Source organism: Thermobia domestica, chromosome 11 (genome assembly GCF_964235325.1).
Source record: "Thermobia domestica chromosome 11, izTheDome1.hap1.1, whole genome shotgun sequence".
Classification (NCBI taxonomy): Eukaryota; Metazoa; Arthropoda; class Insecta; order Zygentoma; family Lepismatidae; genus Thermobia; species Thermobia domestica.
The window spans coordinates 254,023,412-254,049,972 of record NC_137464.1 but is presented as its reverse complement, the minus strand read 5'-3'; the positions used below and the strand labels follow the sequence as shown (position 1 = coordinate 254,049,972).

The 26,561-nt window shown below is 38.2% G+C and overlaps 1 protein-coding gene across 10 annotated transcripts in view; it reads left to right on the top strand.

Annotated features, from left to right (window-relative positions):
- The window catches only part of Myo10A (unconventional myosin 10A), a 744,055-nt gene that overhangs the window by 551,971 nt on the left and 165,523 nt on the right, over positions 1-26,561 (top strand). For all 10 annotated transcript variants that reach the window (XM_081732073.1, XM_081732074.1, XM_081732068.1 and 7 more), the window contains one exon: positions 20,112-20,229. In XM_081732073.1, coding sequence (XP_081588199.1) covers positions 20,112-20,229 — 118 coding nt within the window. The remainder of the gene's footprint in view (positions 1-20,111; positions 20,230-26,561) is intronic.

Genomic DNA, 26,561 nt, shown 5'->3' with positions numbered 1-26,561 from the left:
GTAAGTCACAAAGATACTGCATAAAGAAATTTGTATACGCCTTTCAGTATTCCCTGTAGTTCAATTTTACTTACTGTCTGTGTTCCGTTTTGAGTAACCAGAGTTCTTGTTACTTAAATGTTATACGAAAACCCTAATCTTATGTTAGAGATAGATTAACAAGTGCTGAACGCTGCTGAGAGAGAGAGAGAAACATCCTTGAAACCATAAATGCATAAATGTTATCCGTGAAATAACGTTTATTATGATCTAATAACTCAACGTCACTTTTATTGTTATTGTATGTTATTGGAGGACAATTTGTGAAGGCTATTCTCATGTTTCGTAGCTGTAACTCGCACAGAATATGTCGAGGACACAAGGAAAACGGAAGGAGTGGAAATATCCAGAATAGCAGAAAGAATGCTTTTAAAGGTAAATGCTATCATGCAATATCGAGTTGTATGTAATACGAACGATAATAACTTAACCTTCACGAAATTGATTACTAAATATTATTTTTCACGTTTGCTGTAGAGCACGAATTGCTATTCAAAAATACTGTATATATTAACTATGTAAGATCGTGTCTTATTATAGGAATGGTATTCAGCCAATGGTAACCGATGAGTTCTTACGGGTACGTAAAATTGTATAAATATGAGGAACAAATCAAAAATACAGTTACTCTTTGAAAAATTAATTTATTTACATAAAACCTCTTACAATTTCTCTAAATAGTCCCTATAAGTGCAATACATTTCCATCACTTTCTGATTCCATTGTCTCAGGTTCGTTCCCAGTAAAAAAATAAAATGATAAATCACAGTAGGATTGCCAATTCTCTCTATTATACGATAACTCCCATAGACCCTATTTGGCACATTTTTTAAACTTCCCGTCTCCTAATTTGACTTGATGCGGGCGCTCGTATCTCCAGCAGTGCCAATTTCTGTATAACATTTCTGCTTGTCCCCAAGGGCGCCCATGTTGTGGTTTCCAAGGGGGGCAAGTATAAGCGACGTTTCAGAAATAGTTTCAAATTTTGCTGTAACTAATGTAAAAATTCTATTGGATTTTCGACATTCTGAAGTACAATTTCCTCTAGGGGGGTCAAGCGCCCTACCTTGCGCCCCTGATGGGCGCCCTTGCGTGTCCCTTTACATTTCTGACTCGTCCCTTCTTGAATTCACCCATGGTAGTGAACTAAAAAAAAAAATCAAAATAACATTATGATATCTATTTGGTAATTGTTTCACACGTACCACTTGATAAGATAAAAAAGGATTCTCATTTAACAGCAGTGGCTGTGAAAATTGTCTTCGCAAAGCATGACGAATGCGTGAAAGGAAATTGGTCAATCTCTTCACTTCCACTTCCTCAGATACGCTTTATAACTCTTATTTAATGAACTCCATTTCAAAGAACTTACCAAATGTTACTAATTCATGCAAATTATCATCTACAGTGGCATCATACATGCAAATTGCGAGTATAAGGAGGTCCTTTCTTAGAATCTCCTCATTTATGTTTCTGTGAAGCTTCTCCCTTGACTAATCTTTGCTTAACGATGCTCATATAGCTTTGTTATATCATAGGACAATCACTTCCATATCCTTTGTGACGTCACAACTGATCCTCCTATTCACATTAAATCCAGCAGCAAACAGAGCAACTTGAGGGATTTAGGATTTAGATTTCTGGGCCTTCGGCATCTAAAGCCATTTAGGCCTTCATGATTTGAGGAATGACGTCCCTCGGCGAGCACACAATTCGGGAAAAGGGAAGGAAGAAAGGATTGGGGAAGGAAGGAAGCGGTTAGGTACCATCCCGGCATTTGCCTGGTGTGAATGATGAAAACCCAGGAAAACCTCATTCAGAGTGGCTGGCCTGAAAAAGCATGTTACACTTTTTGGATCGAGTAACCCCACCGGGAATCGAACCTGGGACCGCTCGCACCGAAGTTTAGCGATTATACTACGTGGGAACATCCAGAGCAACTTGACGTTGTCGAAGGAGTGGTGATAGGTTTATGATTTATCCATCATTAACTGTTGTAAAATTAAGATTCCAGTGAAGACATTTATGTGAAGATTTCCGTAAAATTGGTCATGAAAACATGCATACATACTAAAGTCGTAATGGTGTAGTTGATACGGCGTCCCTCTACTAATCAGATGACCCGAGTATGATCCAGGTAGGGACTGGAACTATTTCTCGTTTCTATACGCCCCAGGGATTCACTCCCAGCCCATGTAAAATAGGTACCTGGAGAAACACATAGGGCACAGGAGGTCTTGTAAATACTGAGATCAAATAAATGTGGAACCATTTCTTAAGACCGCACATGGCGCTGCACTAGGCCTCTTCCAAGTGGGGATCGCAGCTTTACTTTATATATATATTATTTTTATAGTGGTTACACAGAGCATTGCTCCTTTAGTATAATGGTCTGGCTTGTTCTAGTTTAGCGTTCCCTTTCAGCGCCGAAGCTATTTGAGACATGAACCTACTGTTTAAGGTTGAATCTGAACTACCGTAGTATGTTTAATGCTTTCCCAGCTTGGAAACATGCGCATCGAGAACACACGCGCTAGCAGCTGGACTAGGGAGAAGGACTGTTTAATATAATAGTTAGCTCCCATACCGTGCTACACCTGTTCTCGGGTTCGTTTCACAGTACCAGCGTATAATTTTGGATCGTGAGACAATTAGAGAGCTTCCTCAATTAAGATGTTCCGAATTGATTCTTCTTATTTGTTAACGACTCACGATTGTGTCCCTGGAGGGTAAAGGAGACAGGTAATTAATAGGAGTTAATGATTATGAAAGAATTGGTGGAATGAGAATGTAGAAGAATCTCGAAAAAAACAGGCATACGATGTTGGCCATCAGTTACGATGGTGGCTGTACGGAACATCTAATCAGATAGTTGAAGACAATTGAGTCTTGGAGCTGTAAGGGTACAAAGGATACTATTCTATTACTAACAGAAATCAGCGGAAAGGTTTATACAGATAGGCAAGGAAGTGTGTATATTGTTTATTCTACAATATACTTTGGAGCAAAGAAACTTGGCATTGTCGATAGGGAGTTCTAAAGAAGATTGAGCATGAAAGAGAGCACCGAAGATTCATTATGTAAATCAACAAACAAGTGTTAGTATAGTTGAGAGAGGACACAAGAGAGTGTAATTGGAAATGGTATTGAACAGAAATTAATTGAAATCTATCTGGAAGGATCTACAGAGGATATATCAGTAGGAAGTAGAAGGATTTGGTGAATCAGGTTAGCAGATGATAGAGTTATTTCGCAGAACCCAAACCACATTAGCTCCTATCGGGAATCGAACCCAGATCTCCCACGCCACAAATGCGTACGTTAACCGCTTGGCCACAAGAGAACTCTGGGCATAAAAGTAGAAAGAGAATCTGGTTGCTGTAAGTCTTTAAAAAAAAAAAAAAAAAAAAACTACATTCTGAATTATGTAATGTAATACAACGTACGACGGAAGGAAAAGGAGGATGAAAGTACAGTTGAAGTATAGTTGATTTTGAGTTTATCGTCCCGTTCAGCAGCGAGGCTATATGAGACGTGGACCGACTGATTAACGTGGAATCCGAACCACATGAGCTCCCGCGAGAATCGAACCCGGGTGTTCCACACCAAAGGCGCGTACGCTAAAGCTTAGCCATGAGGGAGCTCAGTTGAAGTATAGTATCGTAGCCGATAAAGGAGAGTCCAGACGAAGAGGTTAAGCAAATAACCTGTCATTAATGGCGTAATGATGAATTGTAGTCCAACACTTAGTGACTATACATCGCGCAGCCTAGAGCAGTGGTTCTCAACCTTTTGTGACTGACGACATATTTTACTGAACATTCATAACATTGTTATACACTTATTTGCTATTTTTATTAATAATAATATAAATTATTATAGTGTAGCCTATAAGCTTTTATAAAGCAATGACTCTATATGTAGTAAGCAGTGTTACTGCCGATGGAAGTGTTGACTAATACAGCCTGGGTTAAAACTGATTTTTAACTAATTATTAAATACTTCATGAGTTTTAAGTTTTATAATTTCGCGACACACCTTATGCGACTGCACGACACAGCAGTGTGTCGCATAGATGGCCATTTTCCACTGGGCTCGCTCGCGCTTGCGCTCACCTGTCTCAATTGGGCTCGCGCTCATCTCTTGACTGGGCTCACTCGGGCTCGCGCTCATCTCTCTTGACTGGGCTTGCATCACTCGGGCTCACGATCACTTCTCTCAACTTAACTCGCGCTCATTCGCACTCGCGATCATTTCTTTTAACTGGGCTCGCACTCACTCGGGCTCGAGCTCACCTGTCTCAACTGGGCTCGCGCTCACTTCTCTCAACTAAGCTCGCACTCATTCCTCTTGAGTGGGCTTGCACTCATTTCTCTCGATTGGGTTCGCGCTCACTGGGGCTCGCGCTCGCTAATCTCAAGTGGGCTCGCGCTCATTTCTCTCAACTAGGCTCGCACTTACTTGGGCTCGAGCTCACTTATTTCATTGGGGCTCGGGCTCACTCGGGCTCGCGCTCAATTATTGAGCCCGAGCCCGGTTGAGCGCGAGTGCCGAGCTCATGAGCGTCGGGCTCACGAGTTTGGACACCTATGGTGTGTCGTGACACATCGGTTGAGAACCACTGGTCTGATAATGGTCTGTAAGCCATTATGACACTGCCATGCCAGTCAATCAGTTTAATTTAGTTTAGTCATCGTGCTCTGAACGTTGATATTTTCTTCCCAAGTGAAAGTAAGATTCGAATTCCTTCTAAGGAAAGATTAAAAATGTTTGTTGTTGACAGTGCATTTATGCTGCCGGCTTTGATTAACTTTTTTTTTTTTTAAATCGTAGTACATGCTAATTAAATTTCTGTTTGGATTTTAAGCTATGAAAACTTACTAGAGTACAACAATATTTGTTTGGGGAAAAAGACAGCTTCAGAAATCTTGACAGGACATTTTTAGTCTCGAAATAAAAGTGAAAGTAAACATAATACTTGTTAACGGATTAAATAAAAAGTGAAACATTGGTCCTAAACATTGTTTCGTCGTCAAAAAAAGAAAAAAAAAGTTTTGTGATTATGTGATGCGTGCATTGACAATATCTCGCATTTCATTTCATTTTATTTTCACTTTTGCATAACTTTTCCTTTGTTTGTGAGAGGGAAATGAGAAGGTATTTTCGCTTATTTAAATTCTTTTTTTTTTTTAATCCTGAAAAAAAAATAGCTCATTTCCTTTCCAGTCCACATGGTTTTCATTCATTAGCTCTGATGTGTAGAAAGTGATACATGTGAAGAACACGCTGTAATACTTCATGTTATCTTTCAGCACGCAATGAATAACTTTACTGGTCGAATGCAGCGCAACAAGTAAGAATCAAAGCTAAAGTGATTTTCATTTTGGTGACTCCGCACCAGTGGCGGATCTAAAAGGTAAAACTGGGGGAGCCAGCCAGAACCCAGCCTATAATATACCAGTCTATAATAGGTATATTATGAGTTTACTACAAACTTTCAAAAATATATAAATAATAGCTTAAATCATTTTTGTCACTGAAAAATTGGACGACCTAGCCAGGGGCGTCATTTAGGGAGGGCAGGAGGGGGCAATTGCCCCCCCAAGAGTTTGAGGAATACATAAACATTAATAGATTGTTCACTAATATACTAGTACAAAACGCGAAAGTCCTATGTCTGTGGTGCTCTTGCCCCCTCCAAGCGAAGTCTGAAATGACGCCCCTGGACCTAGCCCCCCAGACCTCAGACTAGATCCGCCACTGCTCCGTACACCTTTACTATAGTTTTTAAAGGATATGTTACGAATTAGATTCCTGGACCGTTAGCATCTATGGCCATGTTAACCCGTAATGTATGAGGAATGACGTCCCTCGGCATCACACTATTTAAGGAAAGTGAAGGAAGCGTCCTGGGAAGTTAGCTACCATCCTGGCATTTGCCTGGTGTGAATCAGGAAATCCTCACTCAAGATGGCTGGCCTGAAAAAGTTCTTATACTTTTTCGACCGAGTATCCCCCACCGGGACCACTCGAGTGTGGTTTATTTATTTATTTAACAACCACCAGATACAGCTCAGAGGCCATTTAATACTAGATATCTAACAACAACAACAACAATGGAAAGGATTTGGGAAGGTGTCGGCCAGGGCCTGTTTAGCAGGTACCATCCCGGCATTTGCCTGGTAGAACTGAGGAAAACCCTGGAAAACCCCAGTGTTGATGGCCGGCAGCGGGATTCGAACCCGCGACCTCCCGAATGCGAAGCCAACGCTCTACCACTTGAGCTACTACCAAAACTTCTCTATATACACATTTACCGTGCCTGTGTGTCCGTCCGTCTGTCCGGGACATAAAACATCCTAAGAACTACTTAACGGATCATCATCAATTATAGCCATAATGTAGAGGGGGCAGCAGTAGTTAGGAATCAAGATCGTTGATGGAAATTATATTAAAACCGGAAGTGGTTGAAAATAATGATTTCCGGTTTTAATGTTGATCACTACAGAGCAAAAAACAGTATTAAACAACGAGAATTTGATTCCTGCAATCATTTAAAGGTCCCAACAATAAATTTCATCTCCATCCTTAACTTTATACTAAAACCGGAAGTGGTAGAAAAAACCTGTTTCAATATTGAATAACACTGAGCAAAAGTGAAAAAAAATTAGAGAGAAGAGATTTTTAAAAAAAGAAACGCTTTACCATTGTAAGTATAGGTACCATCTCCTCTCTTAACCTTCTATTGAAATCGGAAGTGGCAGAATATTAACCACTTCCAGGTTAACATTGATCGCTGTAGAGTAAATCAGTGGACGGTTTTCTGTACTCAATTAAGCGTCCCAAGAATATGTTAAATCTCCATTCCAATCTCTTTACTAAAACCTGAAGTGGAAGAAATTTACTATCATTTCCGGTTTCAATATTAATTAAGAAAATACCCTCCATAAAACCAAACTCTTTCACGTGATGTACACGTGATACTGCCACTTGTTCATCTGTCGCTGGTATGGTCAAGCTGTATAAGGCAAAATCTGTATATCGCGGATTCGAATCACGCTCAGGGCCTAACTGTTACTTACTGTTATGTCTCTTTTTATTTCGTGTCATCGTTCATTTCTATTCGTCTCCTTCGTACCTATCTAATAAGCGTAGGCGTCTTTGCCGCGGGAGATTCGGGCTCGATCCTCAACGGGAGCCTATGTGGTTGGAATCCCATATTAAGCTGTTCCTAGTAGTAGAGACAACTTACAAACCACTTGCTGTAAGCTTTGATTGCAAGTCGGCCAAGCTTGCATCCGGCTTGATTGGAAAACGTGCAAGCATGCTGCAAACTGGATTCCAGTAACGAAGTTACATAGGAGCAACTTTGCATTCAGTGTTCCATTCAAGCTTGACGCAAGCGTTTTGCATATCAAGTCAACGGCCAATGAACGGCCAGTGATGTTGTGATGCTCTGTGAAGGGTGTAAAGCATCACTTGCAAGTACAATAAAAGGCAGATTGTATGAAAAGCATGCGTTTCAAGTGCAAGCGTAATAAGCCAAAAGCCAAGCACGCGCCAAGTGGGCGAAAGCTTTCTTGCTACTAGGGGTAAGACTATGTCTAGTATAGGTTAGGTGCTGAAGGGGACGTAAACTCCAATCCTGCTAGCCAATCTTCATCTTCTTTAGGATAATAGACCGCAGGGCATAAAATTATATCATGTCTCCGCCTGCAGAACGTGTGTGGAAAACAGCTGGCTTCTCGTCGGTAGAGTGAAGAGAAAAAACGCGCGGTCACTTTCTGTTAAAAGTCGTAAAGCATGCATCGTGGAGAACAGACTAGATTTCCAGTAGTGCATTTATACTCACCAATCAGTATTTTAATAAATCTTAATCTGAAGTTACTTCACGGGAGCTTGGAGTGAAGGGAGGGACCAGGGGCGTATCTATGGGAGTCTATCGGGTTCGAACCTTCCCAAAAAAAAAAAAAAAAACTTCTTAACTCGAGATACATTTGTACACTTTCTGAATAAAACTATGTTTTTGTAACAGGGAAATGATTGATGTAGCATGAAAATTTGATCTTACACTTCATCTGTACTGTTTCTCTTAGAAAGACAATTTAGTTCTATTATTTTTTTAAATGGTATTTTACAATTACTTCTTGTCTTTTCGGATGTAGAATAATACCCGTTCAACACAACATAGACGTAGTGTTTTGTAGTCAGTGGCGTATTTACGGGGGGCTTCCGGGCTTAAGCCCCCTTCCGAAATCTTACTTACTATAGTAAAGTATATGAAATATCTTGCAGAATTTTCATATTTTCAGGCAAAGCCCTCCCCCGAAAGTTAGCAAAGCCCCTTCCGAAACAAAATCGTAAATACGCCACTGTTTGTAGTATTGGATACTTTCTCCGAAAAGCTTGGACCCCTCCCGACAAAAAAATTCTGGATGCGCGCCTGGAGGGGGCACGATAAGTCTCGCTTAATTTTTGTCATGTTCCTACATTCTCCCGTTTCCTTCCATATTCTCGTTCCACCAATTCGTTCATAATCATTCGTTTTCATTGGCCAGCCGCGTCCGTTTTCGCACAGAACATAAAACGCGGGACGTCAAATTAAAAAAATCTTTATTTTGTTATAGTTCAGTACAATTTAATAACAAAGAATTGACAATACTTTTGCCAAAATACTGGTAATTTTACTGGAAATTTTCCTGAAATCAATATTGTCAGTTACGTGTGGTTCAGTTACTCCTTTATGTATAACACTCTAGTCTGCATGCTAAAAGTGCATTTGTGTTGCATGTCTTATGCTTGTTTTTGCTACACCTAATTATGAATTTTCCGGTTTTACTTGAAGAAGGAAAACAAAAAAAAGTGAAGAAAATGAAGATGAGATTGGATGAAGCTTTCTCTACCGATGAGATGGAGGCTTCAGTCAGTGAAAGTGAAAAAGGAAGTGGTCGAGTATAGTATTTTGATGATGGGAGGCTGACTCCATTGATCGTGAAGCATCAATTGAAAATCCAAAAACCTCTTCTCTTCTTTCTAAAACGAAGTCATCACTTTGTAGGGCAATCGTTTCGTTTTCACTTGCTTTGAGTGTTGGGCCAGGGAGGAAGTAAACAGAAATAACAATAGCGTAAAAACATGAATTCGCTGGCCTTTCTCAAGAAATCGAAAGAAGAGAATCGTATAAAGGACATGCATGATACAACTGCTCTTTCACCTGAAGAATTTCATGTATTATGCACATTTGAACAACGCTGCATGCATTCTTAACATACTCTTTTATGCATGCTACATGCATTCTTACTCTCTTAGGTAAACATATATATCTGGCACTGACATCGTTAACTTTTAAATATTGGGACGATATGCTGCATTTCGTTATTTTTTACTGCAGTTATTTTCAACGAATTTAAAAAGTTCGTTACTGAATTTTCTATGTCTGTCTATGTATGTATGTATGTATGTATGTATGTGTGTGTTACTTGTGATTTTTTTAATTTTGAGCCCACTGTTCGCTAGAACATCAAAACTATCAAAAACTACCCGAAAGAACAGATGGCAATTTTCGCGTCACTGTTACCGTTTCCGAGATATTGGCCTAAAAAAATTCCGATTTCGGGAGATTTAAGCAGTAATATCTCGCGAACCGAAGTCGTAGAGATATTTATATTTATATTATAGTCGTAGAGATAATAACCGGTGACCAGTGTTCAACAGGCCATTGGTTCAGTCAGTGGTCACCAGTTTCTATTTGGTACCAAAATGTTCATCATCCTCTTAGGTATTGATTAACACTAATATCATCTCTCTATATGACTTACCGTTCCTGAGATATTGGCCAAAAAAGTTCCTATTTCGGGAGATTTAAGTAGTCATATCTTGGGAACCGTAAGTCATAGAGAGATTATATTTTGCGATTTTTTTAGCTTTGAGCCTTTCATTTTGAGCATGTGTCCTTCGTAAAATAACATATCGTAGAACATTTTAACAGAACTCTTAAACAAAACATGTGGAAAAAATTTAGTATTCAAGGAAATTCTAAATGGATAGATACATTACAAAAATTGTTTAATGAGTGTAATAATAAAATACATAGAACAGTTAGTATAAAGCTTGTAGAAGAAAAAATAATTATTTTTAAGTTCGTCCTGGCAATATTCTTGGAGCATTCTCATCTGGTTTTAACTGCTCATTATTGTTTGGTTTAATTTGATAGAAGAAATTTAGTGATCTAATGTAGTGCAAAAGAAACTAACTCTATGATCCATCTAACCCAGAGGTTCAATGCCGCGTTCACAAAAGCTCTCCATTGACTTCTATAATTATCCAACTGGATCGTTTCTACTTTGTATTTCTATTTCTGCAAGGTCCATCTTATATTGTCCTCCCATTTGCACTTAGGTCTTCGTAATGGACGTTTTCCAATTGAATTTGTAGTAAAAACTTTGAAAGTATTCCTATTTTCTTCCATTCTGGCTACGTGAGCTGCCAACCTGCATGCAGCGGCGCAAATCTGTCTTTAACATTGGGAGAGACGGGTAAGATTAGTTCCCATTCTTTTTTTAAGCGACGTTTAAAATATTTATGAAGTTGAAAACCTATGCTATGGAGGATCAGAAGACCAGAGTTGTCTTCAACATTGAGTGGCGGGCAGATTTGAGGCTTATTATGAGGGGACATCAATTTCATGTCACTTTCCATTGTGGCAGTCGGACACAAATCACATTTCTCCCCAAAAAACACATTTCAAATCGGATTATTTGGGGGATAATCCCCCAGTTCCAAGATTGGAAGGAGAATGTCCCCCTCATCCCCCAAGATTTGCGCCAGTGCCTGCCTGAGCCTCCTAGACTTGATGACCCTAACAATATTTGATAAACGGTATAGATTACGCAGAAGAAACCATCATTCATAATTAAATATTAAGAAAAGAGGAGAAGTAGAAGTAGGAATAATGGAGAGATCTACAGAATCCAGTGCAGTGAGTGTAGTATGCATTATGATGAAGGAACAGGAAATAAATTAAAAGAGCGCATTAAACAACATTAAAGACGACATAAAGTTAGAAAGAGATAGAAATGCAGTCTACAAACAAATAAAGGACACAGGAAATATGATTAATTGGAACAAGGCGAAAGTGCTAGGCCAAGAAGACAGTCGAATTATAAGGAGCCAAGATTCTGTATAGTCGAAGGAGATAATGTGATAGGTGCAGCTCTGTGCAGTCTCGGAAACATTACTAGAAGAAGGTGAAGTTCTTAATTTTTTTCTCTCACAATTCCAAAACACCGAAAAAAAAAAAACTTTTCAACGAAACGCAAGTTACTAATACCTCTTGAGATGAAATCCACAGATTTCGTAGCTGCGAGGGAAATGTCTCCCTCCCCCAGTACTTCTAGTACCACCCCACGAGAAAGCTGAGGGACCTCACGTAGCTTAGTCGCTAACGCTTTCGCCTTTGATGGGAGCGGTTTCGGGTTCGGTTCCTGGCGGGGACCCTCGGTCGAAAAAGTATAAAAAATCGGTATCTTAGCGAGATTTTCCGGGGTTTTTCTCATTCATATCAGACAAGTGCCGTAATATATAATGATCCCAGGCCGTTTCCTTCCTCCCTTTCTAATTCCCGGGTAATGTGACAGCTGAGGAACCTCATCCCTAATACATAACGGGCTAACGTGGCCATAGATGCCAAAAGCTCAGCAATCTAATTCCTAATCCTACGAGTGAGCTGGAAACAAAAAATAAGTTTTGCTGACGCATTTTCATCCTGCAGTGTTTAAGCTTTCTCTGATCGTATACCGGTAGTATATAATCGTTGTGGATAAAATATTCGTTACTTCCGTATTATTTTATTGTTTGTTCATATGCGTGAATGAAGGTCATGCATTGTCGTTCGTAGTTACCGATATTCTCCGACAGTAATTAGATATGTATTTTCCTAATTAACTGAAGTAATGAAGTGCGTTTTAATAAAATATGCCAATAGTGGTAGGAATGTTCTTTACGTGGGTCAGTTTGTGTGTAGCACTTCCGCTCGGCAGTCACATAGTATGAAGGCTAAACGGAAAGCTCAGCTGAAGCGGCAGATGCCAGTGGCCAAAAGACGCCGGTATCGCAGAGTAAGTTCTGATATTACCTTTTATCTTCTGAGTTCGAAATTGATTGCTGTGAAGATTTTTTTTAAAGCAGTTCCGGAAGGATTAATTAGAAAAGAATATCCGATTGTGTCTGTAACGCAGTGCACCTCCAGAACAAAAATAGCTATTGGTGACCAGTCTCTTTGGCCGTTTTCAATGACTTGCCTATCAATGGTGCTTCGAGAGATTAATTTTAAGAAAGTATTCGATTGTATCTCGAGAATAAGTGTTGCCAGTTCGGAATAAATGTCACTAAATGTGGGGGATTGAATTTCCAATATAGCGACAAAAAGAATCCGATTTGCGATTTTTAATGACGATTTGGCGCAAACTTACAAATCTAGCTGCTTTTGTGCTACGAACAACTTGGTCTTCTGTAATGAAGCACGGTCAGTTCGAATCAGTATAGGCGACCTTGTCCTCTGCGGGCCTAGGGCGAACAAGTAAATATGTAAATATGACTTGTCGCTCGAAAGTAAATATGAGGTTACGATAGAGCATTGTTTCTCTACTTGGGGGTCGCGAAGATAAGCGGAAGAGATAAATATAATTAGAAACCGGAAAATATGTAGATCCTAAATATTTTGAATTTTGTTCTGATAAGCATATTTTTATTTCTATACATATTGTTAAGAACAATAAAACAGTAGATCAACTAAACATTTTCAACAGGTGCAGAATTGTCTAAAAATCACACCAGAAATTATAAAGTGGTCGCTGGCAAGAGGATGTGATAAAATGGGGGTCGTGATAGGAATGAGGTTGAGAACCACCGCGATAGAGAATAAATTTCCTTGACTACTATCAAAGTCATTGTTTCGTCTATATGTGTCTCTAGGTCTACCACTTCTTCTTTTAATAATTCCTACTTTCGCATAGTGTGAAAGGCTATATATATAAAGTTCGTTTCAGAATATTAAAACGAAATTCACTTCTTTACTTACGATTAATCCTTTTGACTTTGTGTGAGAACTCCTTTTTTACGTTGAATGTAATTAACGAAACCTATGTCTTTCTAAATGAATATGTTCGTTATCATTTCGTAGTTGTGAGAATTGTTATGCAAGGTAATGGGAACCAGTGCTTTTCAGTAATTATATTATTTTTTTCTTTCTCTGCGCGTGTTTATATTGTACACTTTAAAAATATATATATATATAGCTACGAAAGTGAATTAATTTCAAGAAGTTGACATGAACCATTAAAAAAATAATGTAAATATTCTGAAATTATATCCTGCTATAAGGCTGTGGATTTCACTGTATGTAAAGTAAATGTTTCCTAAACAGGAATATTATGTGGGTAGTCCAAGGAAATTATAGAACACTTTTGACTCCAACTTTTCTCGTTCATATTTGGTTTGCACTTTCTATTAAATGCTTTTACACTTAGTGTTCTTTTTATTTTTTTTATTTTTTTTTATAGGTAGATTAACCTTAGATCAGGCGCGTGGGTGAAGGGGTCCCCCAGTAATTTTTGTCTTAAAATGGGAACACTGTGTGTTGGTGTTCGCAGTCGCGCCTTTCAGTAGCTGAACGTTAATTGTTATTGTTTGATTTGGCAGCAGTAATAAACTTCTGTTTCCCGTCTACAGTTTATAAGAAACAAATTATCTCTGCAGCAGCGTGTTTGGATGACAATTGTCAACCGCGCGCCTATGTACGTAACAAGTAAAATATCAAAACGCCGGAAGACAGAGACGACAAAAGATAAAAATAATGTTCTGCAATGGCCTGAGGAGGAAGAGCAGGAGTCGGAAGTGTGTTCTGATGACAGTGATTATGAAATTGGTCACATAACTGCAAGTGACACTCAATACTGAAACGGAACAAAATGGCCCATGGTGATATTTTGGGTCTTTTAAATATATGTGCAATTAACGCACTTTACATTGTGAAATTCAAATAAATAATAAACACTTCTGACCAGAGTATATACACTTGTTTATTAAAAACTAAATTCCAGTGTAACAGTTTCGACAACGTAACGTTGTCTTTATCAGACACTGTTTTTTTCCCTCAGAAATAAAATCGCTCTTTAAATGGATCATTCCTTATGCCAACATATATGTCCTATTAATAACATATATAATAACAAGAAATAAGATGTTCGTACCCTCTATAATATTACGTACATAAAAAATGTCGAGCATCATATTTTGTACATACGTATGCAATAATCAATAGTGGTGAAAGTATTCTTCCTTGTGGTATTCCTTGTGTGGAAATAAAGGTCGTGATAAGTGCTTTGTTCTCAATTTGAAAATTAAAAATAAGAAAAAAAAAGAACGTGATACTATTATATGTTTAGTTGTATTTTTAAAAAGAATGAATAATTTGTGTTAGAATTTATAAACCCCTGTTTCGCAATTACAAATTAATCATAACTCTTGATCAAAAGCCTTTTCAATATCCACTCTGTGAAGTAACAGGAACGAATTCTATTAACCTGGTTTAATTATTAAATATTAATAGCACTTGACTTGTAATGACTGAGATGAGATCAAATAGGCCTATGTTAAGAATTTGTTTAAACGATCTGTCACTGTCGAACGCAACCATTTGTTGTAATGTTTTGTTGTTCGTAAAATGGTGATTAACATAGTGAATATCGATACCTATGAAAAGGGAGTTACAGTTTTGCATATTTTTTTTAACTGTCGGATGTTTTGTTGTTGCTGCTGTAACAAAAGAAATAACACCGCGTGCTGACCTCTCGAGATGCGGGGGCGATGCCCTCTGGCGTCTTGTTTACGTAATAATGTATTGCACGAAGTTTACTTTCACTTCGGAACACAAAACACTGCAGAAGGAGTTTCGATTAGGAACAAATAAGCACAAGATTTTAGCTCCTCAAATTCTCTCTCTCTCTCTCTCTCTCTCTCTCTCTCTCTCTCTCTCTCTTTCACACACACAGACCAATTTCTGTTTCCAGAGTTAGTTTAGTGTTTCTAACTCTGCCTGATTTTAAGAAAATTTAGTGCTTCCTCTGAAGACAACATAGCGTTGGACTCACGTCCGCGAGGTGTCGGGTTCGATTCCCGCTCGGTGCTTCCCAATTTTTGGTGTCCATCCAGTGTCGTGAGGCAAACTGGGGAGCCCCGCGAATAAAAACGTGAGGGCCTAGGTCTAGAAAACTCCTGAATACGTCTGTTAAGGGTCTTCACTACAGCGAAATTAAACTACCGCTAATTTTAGAGTTTTTATGTAATATCTTCAAAACAAATAAAAATATTCGAAAAGCAGAAACGTAGTGAACTAGACAGTACGATTTTGCATGTGACACCGATATCACAACTCATCTATATGCTTTCGATTTGGAACTGTAGATAGATTTAGCTTTTTTTTTTTTTTTTTTTTTTTTTTTTGCGGGTTCTGCAAATAGCGGCATACCAAAAGCAGATAGGTGTATTGTGGTAAAGGTATCACATGTAAAATCGTATTATCTAGTTCACTACGTTTCTGCTTTTCGAATATTTATTATTTGTTTTCAAGATAATACAGAAAAATTATAAAATTAGCGGTAGTTTAATTTCGCTGTAGTGAAGACCCTTAAGTGTCAGGACGACGCAGCGTGCTGATTACACATGTTCATCGCAAGGCTGGGGGTAGGCGTGGAGTATTTTTTTTTTAACATACAGTAAGCCTTGCAGCACGCATACGTAGTACATTATAAACGTTGAGTAGCTAAGTTTTAGTTTAAAGCTCAACGCCTGTGCTCCCTAATTTAGAGAAAGGTGATAGATAATTAAGTAAGCTAAAATAAATGATACATCAAATGGGGGAAGATAACTCTCAACCCCTGCTTCCTCCCCAAAATCACCGGCACTCCCAATGTCATCCTGTGTAATACGTGGACGGCATTAGAACGTTAAATGCTCTGTTCATTCTTCGCTATTTTTGTAATGTGCTGATGAGGCCTTCAAAGACAATTTCCAACCACAACAGATAAGTTTCTGTTTTTTAGTTAAATTTTCTCTGCTTTATAAATGGTCTTCCTATACTTATAACGATAATTTACTCATGCTCATGAAAAAAATATATTATGGAAATGGATCAAATACAATGATTGAAAAATATAATAATTACATCATAATTCCCAATATCATTATATAACTTCCTCCTTATTTCCATTTGCTCTGAAATTCGCTAGGACGAAAATTTTTCTCTATTAGGAAAAAAAGCAAGGAGCAGTATCTAGGGATGCGCACGAGACGAGTCGAGACTGGATTTTCCTGACAAAATTCGAGTCGAGACACGGCTCTTCCAATAAAGAGAGATACATTTTTCGAGTCGAGACATCACTTTTACAGCACATTTTCGAGACGAGACAGCCACAAATCTTAGTCTCGTTCGCATCCCTAGCAGTATCACATATATTGGTTTGTAAGGAGTGATATTTTCTGAATTAATAATAAAACCGGAAGTAGTCGTAGATTTAAACCACTTCTGGTTTTAGTAGAGACATTAAAGTGCAGATAAATTATATTCTTGGGATGCTTAATTGATTTGATTACATAAAACGGGTTCTCGCTATCTATTACCGTTTCTATTTCATAGTGATCAATACTAAAATTGGAAATGGTTCATTTGTATTACTTCCGGTCTGAATAGAGGATTAAGAAAGAAGATTGTATCTATTCTTATAAAGCTAAATCGGTTGAGAACACTCTTGTCGCTATCTCTTATGCTGTTTGTTCTATGTATCTCAACATTGAAACCGGAAGTTGTAGTATTACTTCCTGTTCTTGTAGAGGTTTACAGATGAAGATGAGATCTAATCTTGCAATGCTTAATCGGTTGTAGGAAACCGCTTTTCGCTATATATTACCGTTTTTGTCTATAGTGGTCAACAGTAAAACCGGAAATGGTTGATTCCAACCACTTTCCGGTTTGAGTATTACCTACCTCAACGAAGTCAATTTCTAATATTTGACATGGCCAAAATTGAAGTTTTATTTTTTATATTCCTAACGGATTGACAGGATAAGTACCTGTATATGAAGGAGTTTTGAAGAATCAATCTTCTTGAAAAGCTGAGTGTAACGTAACGTGTTACATCTTGTCAGTGAGTAAAATTAAACTAAATCCTTTGGATAGTTACTAAACTCCTTGGTTTGTAACGCTGTAATTGTACGAGATCTGAAGGAAAATATTTGTGAAGTCGAGCAGAGTGTTTTGCTCATTTTAAAAGGCACCGCGGTGTGAACAAGTCACGTCCCGTGTACTATATAATGATTCTCCGTTCTTAATCGCAGAAGCCAAATTATCTTCGGATGTGCTTGAAGAAACCAAGGAAACGGAGTTGATGCTTTGCTTTTAGATTTTCAGTTGAGAAAATTGCTTTCTGTGAGTGGACGCATGAAACGATAAATAAAAGGAGTGTATCTTCTTTCATACCTAATACGCTATCAAAACCTCCATCTTACTCCGCATTAAACGGAAATGGATGACTAATATACAGCATAAAGTCCACTATATTATTATCATGTAACTAGGGGCAAAATATCCAAAAATGAAGCACTTACCAAGCGATAAATCTATTTTGAGATAAACCAAATATTGTGTGTGTAAATCCTTATGCATTATTTTCCTGTGGGATCTTTGGTTCGATCTCCTGGCAAGTAATTGTTGGGTGAAGAACATCATATCCGTGGGTTTTCTCGGGATACTTACGTTTCCTTCCACATTCTCATTCTGTCAATTCTTCCATCAGTATTCACTTGCCTTAATCATCTCTCCCCCTTAACCTATTCGTGGGACGTTAAACTGAAAGATTTCAATTCATTTCTGTAGACTTGATCAGTGTTTTCAAGGAAACTTCAATTTTCTTCTACAAGAAATTCAGTCATCAAAAAAGAGGAATTCCAAAGAGAAAACTTAGTGCCATCTTCCTCGCTGGCAGTAATAACGATATAATAATAACAATATTTAGAGGGACTGTCAAATTATCCCCGATTGGCGAGTGTCCTTTGTTATTACTATAGAGCGAACCGTTCTTAACCAAATTTGACACGGTGATTCGATATCAAGCGCTGAGTGTCGTAAGGGATCGTATGTCTCGATCAAACATAACGTTGAGGAATAATTACAGGAAAACTGAATCTCCAAGATGTCTGAACCTTTCTCAAGCAAATTTGACATGATACGAGAGTGCGCGCTGATACAAATGTCCCGATCTCACATACGATTGAGGAATAATCACCGAAGATGTCCACAGACAACCTTGAAAAAGCATTTGACGCACGAATTCTCATTGTAAACATTGGAAAATAGAATTTTCAGTATTTGAAATAGGCCGAAGCCCTTTTCGTTTGTTTTTTTCGAGCACAAGTTTTCAAAGCTATTATGCTTTCCGCTGATATACCAAATTGAACTATGTGCATGTTGTGTTCATTCACGAAAACATTTGAAAGGTTTTTATGAGTAATCAATAAAGGTCGATCCCTTCGCTCCGAATTTGCAATTAATGCATACCGAGTTATTATTTTCTAAATCTATAGTCATTCTAGTGTAACTGCATGTTGGTTGGAGGGCGAAGTCAATGATATAAGTAATTATATATGTAATCCATTAGGTCTCTCAATTAAGCACAAGTTAACTTATATTCTGGAGACAAGAATATGTTTATGGAAAGCATCTGAACCACCTATCCTCCTTAGGATACGCGCTTTAATCAAAGCACATTATAGAGACTTAGTCGTTTCAAACTGTTCGGCCGTTTTGCTGTGATATCACAAACAACAGACATTGAAGTATTTTATTTCGTCGTATTGGTATACAACCATAACATCATCGGTGCAAGTTTGGTTGCCTACCTCCCAGGTTTAAAATTATTAAGTTTTTAGACCCCAAACATGTTTTTCTCTTTTTTGCCAAGGAGTGCTAGGGGTGTCTTGTTCCCACAGTTTTACTCCATCAGATTGTAAATCATGTGTATCAAGTTTGGTTCAAATTGGTTGAGACGATTCAGAGTTATAGTGGAACATACATACATATATTTTCATTTTTATATAGATAAGAAATTGAAACCAGAAATCGTAGAAATATACTACACCTTTCGGTTTTTATTGTTGACCCAACAGGAAGGAACTAGTTCTGATATGATTCAGACACTTTCAAGAACGGTTGGAAAAGGAAGAAGGCATTTTTGTGCGAGTTGATCATGTATGGTAGTCGCTAGGGCTCGAATTTCAGTATCCTAAAGTATTTGAAAACATGCATGCACTTATGCGCAAGAAATTGCCAAATTACGACCCAAAAATCACACTAAATATTTCAGTAGTGGAATTCTTGCCTTTAAGCATCTTGAAATTATATTTTGTTCTCTCAAGCAAGAAATTCTTAAACGAACGTCAAATATCCTTGATATTTGAAAAATATCCCTACCCTCAGTGTATATATATACCGTTGATAATTTTAAGATGGTGACGAGGGGGAGAAGTTCTCTTGCGGTATCTCCGATCGTGCTCAATGTAGTTTGCTGATATGTTCCTGTATTGAAAGCCTCCTCTAGATATAGACGGGAATATTTCTGATCAACATCCAATGAAGAAACTGGACTTGAGGTATCACTACATGGGGAGGAGAAACAGACATGCACACAAAGACTGAGGAGGTGATTTCTCTTTTCAAATATATAACCAATATAAAACCGTATTTTCGTGTCCACAAAGGTCATAAATGTGTCTATATTTAATTAGACATCTCGAAGATACCATGATGAATGTATGACATGTCATAATAATCTGAGACTTAGTGATAGGTATATACCCACCAACTGCACCTAATCCCAGCTTGGTTCGTAGTCCACATTAATAAAGGTTCTGTCGTTCATAATTGTCACGTTGCATAAGGACGTAACTTAAAGTGATCCATCAAGCAATATGTTTTTATTTAGTTTTAATGTGTTGATAATATATTATTTATTTATTTACAGGGTAGCCATGAATACGTGAGGGCGGTGGCAAATTATTTCACTCGAGAACCTTCTCTACTGAGCTTTAAGAAGGGCGACGTCATCAAAATTGTTAATAAGGATCAGTACTTGCAGAAAGGTAAGTCATTTTTTTTCTTTTTTCAAAGAAAAGGTTTTAACTGTTCAACTAAATGTAGGAGACCTCAGAGAGAAGCTAAGATTATTGTTAGGTGCAAAAGTAGTTCAAACATTCAGAAGAAATAATATCCTGAGATTCGTGGTACACAGTAAGAAATAGCTGTGTTAATTCATCACAATGCTTCTGTGTAAACTATGTTGTTAAAACTTTGACACTGTTTGACCCTATCGTAGTTTGGAGTAAAGTGTTAAAATGGTAGTCGTTAGATCAACTGCTGACATAATGTAGAATTATTTTAGTAGCATCATTAGTGTTGTTTTTATATACAGTTGCCAAACAATTACTTAAAAACATTTTTCTTATTAAAGAGATATGAGTTACTATGGCTAACAAAGTGGCATACGATACGAGGAACAAAATTTTTATCGTCGACCAAGACGAACATAGTGAACATAAGGACAACAGATGACAGAACTTCTACTCATGTAAATGCCAGAAAATTAATAAACTTACAAAATTATTTTCGTGAAAAATTATAGGAAACATAATACGTAGTTTGTTAGTGGTATAAATTGGTAAATATACCGCATTCAGCTACGCCGATCCTAGAGAGCCTCCAGAATGTGGATATTTTTGTTTGGATATACGTATGACAGCGTACTTGAACGCTTTCAACACCAAATTTCAGAAATCGGGCCCGCTCGAAGTACAGGGCGAGAAAAAATTTATTGCAATTAATAAGAAACTTTTAAGAATTTATAGAAAAGCTTCATTTATACGAGAACATACGTTTTAATTAACACCACAACAAAGCTTCGGAAAGGTGCGGAGGTATTAAGTTTCATAAACATTGGGTAACATTGAAAAGTAGATAGTGCTTTATGGAGAACACGTGTGTTAAAGTGAATTAATTAAGGCACATCTTGACTTAATGAGGATTGAACACGTCTGCAGTACAAAAGGTTCGCGTAATCAAAAAGGACGGACTGATTTTAAAGATAGACGTCTTTTTTGTATTATGCAACCAATTCTCCTTTCAAGTAAAGCAGGGTTATCTAATACGCAGGGGTTAATTTTAAGATGTCTAGGCTAATTTCAGATGACTTTCATTATTTAAAAAATAGAAAAAAAGAAAAATATGTTGCCTCTGCTAACCGTTTAGCACAACATGTCATACATGCGTTAAACTTAGGAGTAGAACTGGTACCGAGACCGTGACTAATCTTGTAGACACATTCCGTAACGATTTGAGTGGCCCCGCATAGCGTACTCGGTAACGCTCTCGCCTTTGGTGCGAGCGCACCCGGGTTCGACTCCCATTGGTGACACCCGGTCAAAAATGTCTAAAACCCTTTTCAGGCCAGCCATCTTGAATGAGGTTTCCTTCATTGACACCAGGCAAATCTAGGATAGTACCTAACCGCTTTCACTCTTCACCATTTCTTTCTTCCTTCCCCACTTCCCCAGATAGTGTGATCGCCGAGGGACCTCATCCCCCTCATACATAACTGGCATATACACCATAGGAACTAAAAGCCCAAAAATATAATTCCTTATCCGTATCATAGTAACGATTTGCGTTAACGCAAGGGAAAATTTGCGATTTAGTTTGCGATAATCGGCATACCATCGATACCATTTCTACTTTATGCATTTTTTGCATTGCGTTGCTGTACATAGAAATTTGTTAAGACTGGTACAAAATGGCATGAAGACGAGACCGAAATTCAACATATCGAGACATACCGGAGACGAGACAAACACTTATATTTCGAGTAGAGACCGAGACTGAGAGCCCGCTATATGTTGACCGAAACTGTGTTAAGTCTCGTCTCAATAGAATCCCCACTCAAGAGACCCAATACCGCAACGATAATAACATTATGTAACGAAATTGTATTATGTAGGTCTAAAGTCGTATATAGCCCTAGCCCTAGTACTGTTGAAGAACGAAAACCGATTACCGTGTGCGTGACTTCGAGGTTCTCCGTTTTCTCCCGCTTTCTTTATTTCACCATCATCATCGTTTCCAGTAATTTGGGAGTATACAACAGTGTAGTTCTTTCATTTACTTTTTCGCAAAAAAAAAAAAAAAAAAAAAGAAAAAAGAAAAAAAGAGAGATAAAACAAGAAAAGAGAAATTCGCAGCCTTCGGAAGTGTGATTAACTAGCAGTTGCGAAGCTGCTCGCCAGATGGCACACGCGGTTGTTGCTTTGGTAGTTACATTTCACTTCAGATTTACGAGATGGCAGCACTATTGAAGTAAGTGACCTTTCTCGAGCTGCTATACTTACAACTCAGAGTAATTTTTGTTACAACCTAGACCAAGCTTCAATGATATGATCCATAGAATAGAAATGCAATTAGATATTCATTGGGTGACTCAGCCCATTTACAGCAAACCAATCCAGTGGCTATAAACATGTTATGACTATAATTGTTCAGATTCTAGTTAGGCAGAGCCCAGCTAGAGGGGTTCAGGACTCTTGTAACTTTCAGCACTTTGTTAGAGAAATATGTATTCAAATAATAAGCAGTCAAGAATGTAAGGTCAACTAGAGCTAATCCTCACTTCCAAAATTATTTGCCCACCCCGACTTGCTGCGTGCCTCATTGTAGGGTCTAATTCTTGTCCCATATAGCCTCGCTGCTGATATAGGTGTCAATGCTAATGAATCAAGCACTGTCTACAGAGAAGACCTAATCTTCTAGAGGACGTCCAAAAAATATATATATGAGGTGGTATAAAAAATTTTCGAGACTAGTTCTGTAACACGCCAACATATCGCAGCGCAAGTCTACACGCATAGTACAGGGAGTACCGATCTTTATAAATCAGTGTGCCGCGAAACATCGTTCTGAGTACATTATGAGCTTTACAGCTGATGCTATTCTAACCACGTGCGTTACCACGTATGCGACTTCAATATGAACGGCAAGTTAGAACGAGTGAACGTAAAATTCTGTGTGAAAGTGGGCAAACTCACCACAGAGACACTTGGCGCTAGGATGAGGCAAAATAAACTTTTTTTAATAAAGTATTTACCCAACGCACGAGGGAGAGTCAGAAAGTTTCCGGAATTTTGTTCTAGCTTTTTATTATCACAATATAAGTACACATTTACTTAATCTCTTTCAAAGTAAGCACCTTCGGAATACACAGACTTGCTCCACTGGTTCTGCAATTGCTGGAAACATTGACGAGAGGCTTCTTTTGGTAACTTCCAAAGTTCAGCCGTCACGTCTCTCTTACGATGGCGAAACTGGTATCTTTGAGGCCCACTTTCAACTTTGGGAAGAGCCAAACACGGTGTTAAATTGTTTTAAATTCTATCAAAGTCTCTGAAGGCGATTTTTTCCCCATTTGCACATGAACTTGATGGTTGAGCGTTGCTTGGTTTGAGATAACAACATGCTTCATACCAAAACTACAACAACATTTTGTAAACTTTCTGAGTGTCCCTCGTAGTTTAAAGTGAACGTTGGCCAACCAACAATTTCCCGTCGATTATTCACCAACAAGTTCTACCTCGCACTCCCAATTGCAATTTTATCTTTCTAAGGGTTAACGTTGCCAGTGGAATTGGTTGGGAGAAGATCGACAAGGCAGTCAATTTCAACGCAGGGCCAGCATTGATAATTGTCGAGCTACCGTTTTCCTATTTTGAGCCTACTGTCTTGTATGGCATTCATCTAGCCTACCGTTTTCTCATATTGGTTCACTGTCTGTATGGCAATTGTCTAGCCTACCGTTTCCTCATGTTGGGCCTACTATCTGTATGGTAATTGTGTAGCCTACCGTTTCCCCGTATTGGGCCTATTATCTGTATGCCAATTTTGTAGCCTACCGTTTCTTCATGTTGGGCCTATTGTCTGTATGGTATTTATCTAACTTACCGTTTCTTATGTTCAGTCTACTGTGTGTATGACAGTTGTCTAGAATAGCATTTCCCCATGTTAGTCTACTGTCTGTGTGGCAGTTCAGCCTACCATTTCCCCATGTTGGGCCTACTATCTGTATGCCAATTATGTAGCCTGCCGTTTCCCCATGTTTGGCCTACATTCTGTACAGCAATTGTCCAGCCTACCGTTTCCCCATGTTGTGCTACTGTATGTACTGTTAGGAAATACCCATTGCCCCATTTAACGAAAACCTACATCCTCGGGCCAAAATTACACAGAGTATATCGAAAGTCAGAGGCCATAGGCCAACTCCGTTATGAATAAAGATACAAAATAATAAATAAATAGAGGAAATTGTTGGGAATGTGTGTTTTTCAATCTAGAATGGTGGATTTTTTTTTTTTTTTAAGTCGTACCTGTTTGGCTCCACATTGTTAAGGCGCTATATGTTAAATGAAATGAAACGTTACCAGTTTAGCAGGCTGTTCCCGTGGTCCCTCACTGTACTAACAATACAGCATTGTTGGAAAATACAATTATACTCAAAATATTCTAGGTTTCCTCACACAATAATGTGCACGTTCCCCGTGTCATGCCCTTACGTTTCGTTCGAACAATATGCTGAACTGAATGTGTTGTTCTTTCATTTAACATAGGGCTTCTTACTAGTGTACAGCGCAAGAGCTGGTGTAATTAGAAAAAAATCCGTTTTACATTAAAAACTCGCAGTTTTCAACAACTTCTATATCTACTTTTTCGTATCTTTACTTATAACAGAGTTTGCCTATGGTCTCGAACTTTTGATACACCCTGTATACAGCAATTGTAAGGGGGCAGTTCTGTACTTCGAAACCATTATGTGATTGTCTGAAGTTTTAAGTGTTGGTATTCTCATTTTGGGATACACAATATTTACAATTATTTAATTGGTTTTATGGGTTTTCAGGTAACAGGTATTCATTGGTTTTGTTAACGACTTTCCTCATTATGACCGTGAAAACAAAATACAATTGTCTCCTTATGTACAATTAATACTTTTGTAGAAGGAAAGTATGATAATCAAGAGTTGCTCTAAATATTCCTTAGCTTAAAGGCAGGAATGAACAACCTTGACACAGAATCACACTGTTCAAGATACCCTCAAGTGGTTCTATCTTGTTCATGTCATTGTTAATTGTTACAGCTTCTGGCAATTCTGCTTTCAATTTTTGTCATATTGTGAAAACGAGTTGGGAAACAAATGGTAAAAGGCAATATTTTAAGAAAAAACACCGTGGCCCCACGTTTATTACGAAGAGCCCTTGGTTCGATTCCAGACCATGTAAATTCACGGTGGACAAAATCGCATATGTGTGGTTTCGTCTTTCATTCCACCATTAAAAAAATAATCTTATCAGTTGCATACATTATGATTTCCTTTTAGGCAGGGGTAAAAGTGAATCTGAAAAGGTAGGGGACGCATGACTCCACGTCGTCTCCCGTGCCTATCTTTGTCCATTGTATTTTTAGGAAGTAGAGGTCGCCATGTATATTTTCTGGAAGTGGGGAACAGCGTTCCCCCCTCACTTCTACCCCTGCCATTAGGGCAAAAGACGTTATCGCGAAGTTTTGAATTAAAAACTTTATTTCATTTTTAAGATTTCCCTTAACCTGAAGGGCATAATCGTGGAACATTAAATTTTAAAAAATATATATATATTCATTTTAAAGATTTTTGGTTTATTAAAACTGCTTAATTTACTTACCCTGCCTGTCCGTGTGTCCGTCTGTCTGTCCGGCAGACAAAACATCCCAAGAAACACATGATAGATCATCGTCAATTTTGCTCAGGATGCAGATGGTCCATAAAGTTAGGAATCGAGTTATTTGATGGAGATGAACCATTTCCGGTTTTGAAGTTGATCACTGTTATACATATAACGGATGTTCTAAAAATGGCGCCCACAGACAACAGCGCGCTATTCTGGAGGTCAAAAATATGGCATATCCTCCGAGACGACCTTCAACCGCTGTAAGGAATCAAAAGTTTCATTATGTAGCAATATCGCATATTAACTTGAAACTATTAACATTACAAATCCATCAAACAGTTACATCGAGTGTTACATTAATAAGTGGTGCTAGTGTCAACGTCTATCGACTTTAACTGCCATCTAGAAAGAATTGATGTAACTATTTGGCGGATTGGTAGGTTTCCTCTGAGATTCTTTATTTGCGTCTTTGCCATATAGTACAATTCGCGTCTCCAGACGAGGACCCGAAAGGGATACAGTTATGTATATTTTCCGTTTAACTTCAACTTGTTGAATAGTGGTCTGTAGTCCGTAGGCGCTATTTTTAGAATATATTCATAATTTCAACTGTTGCATGTATTCAAAATAACTCTCTGATCGGGGGTACAAATACTCTCCTGCCCCGGAGGCCGAAA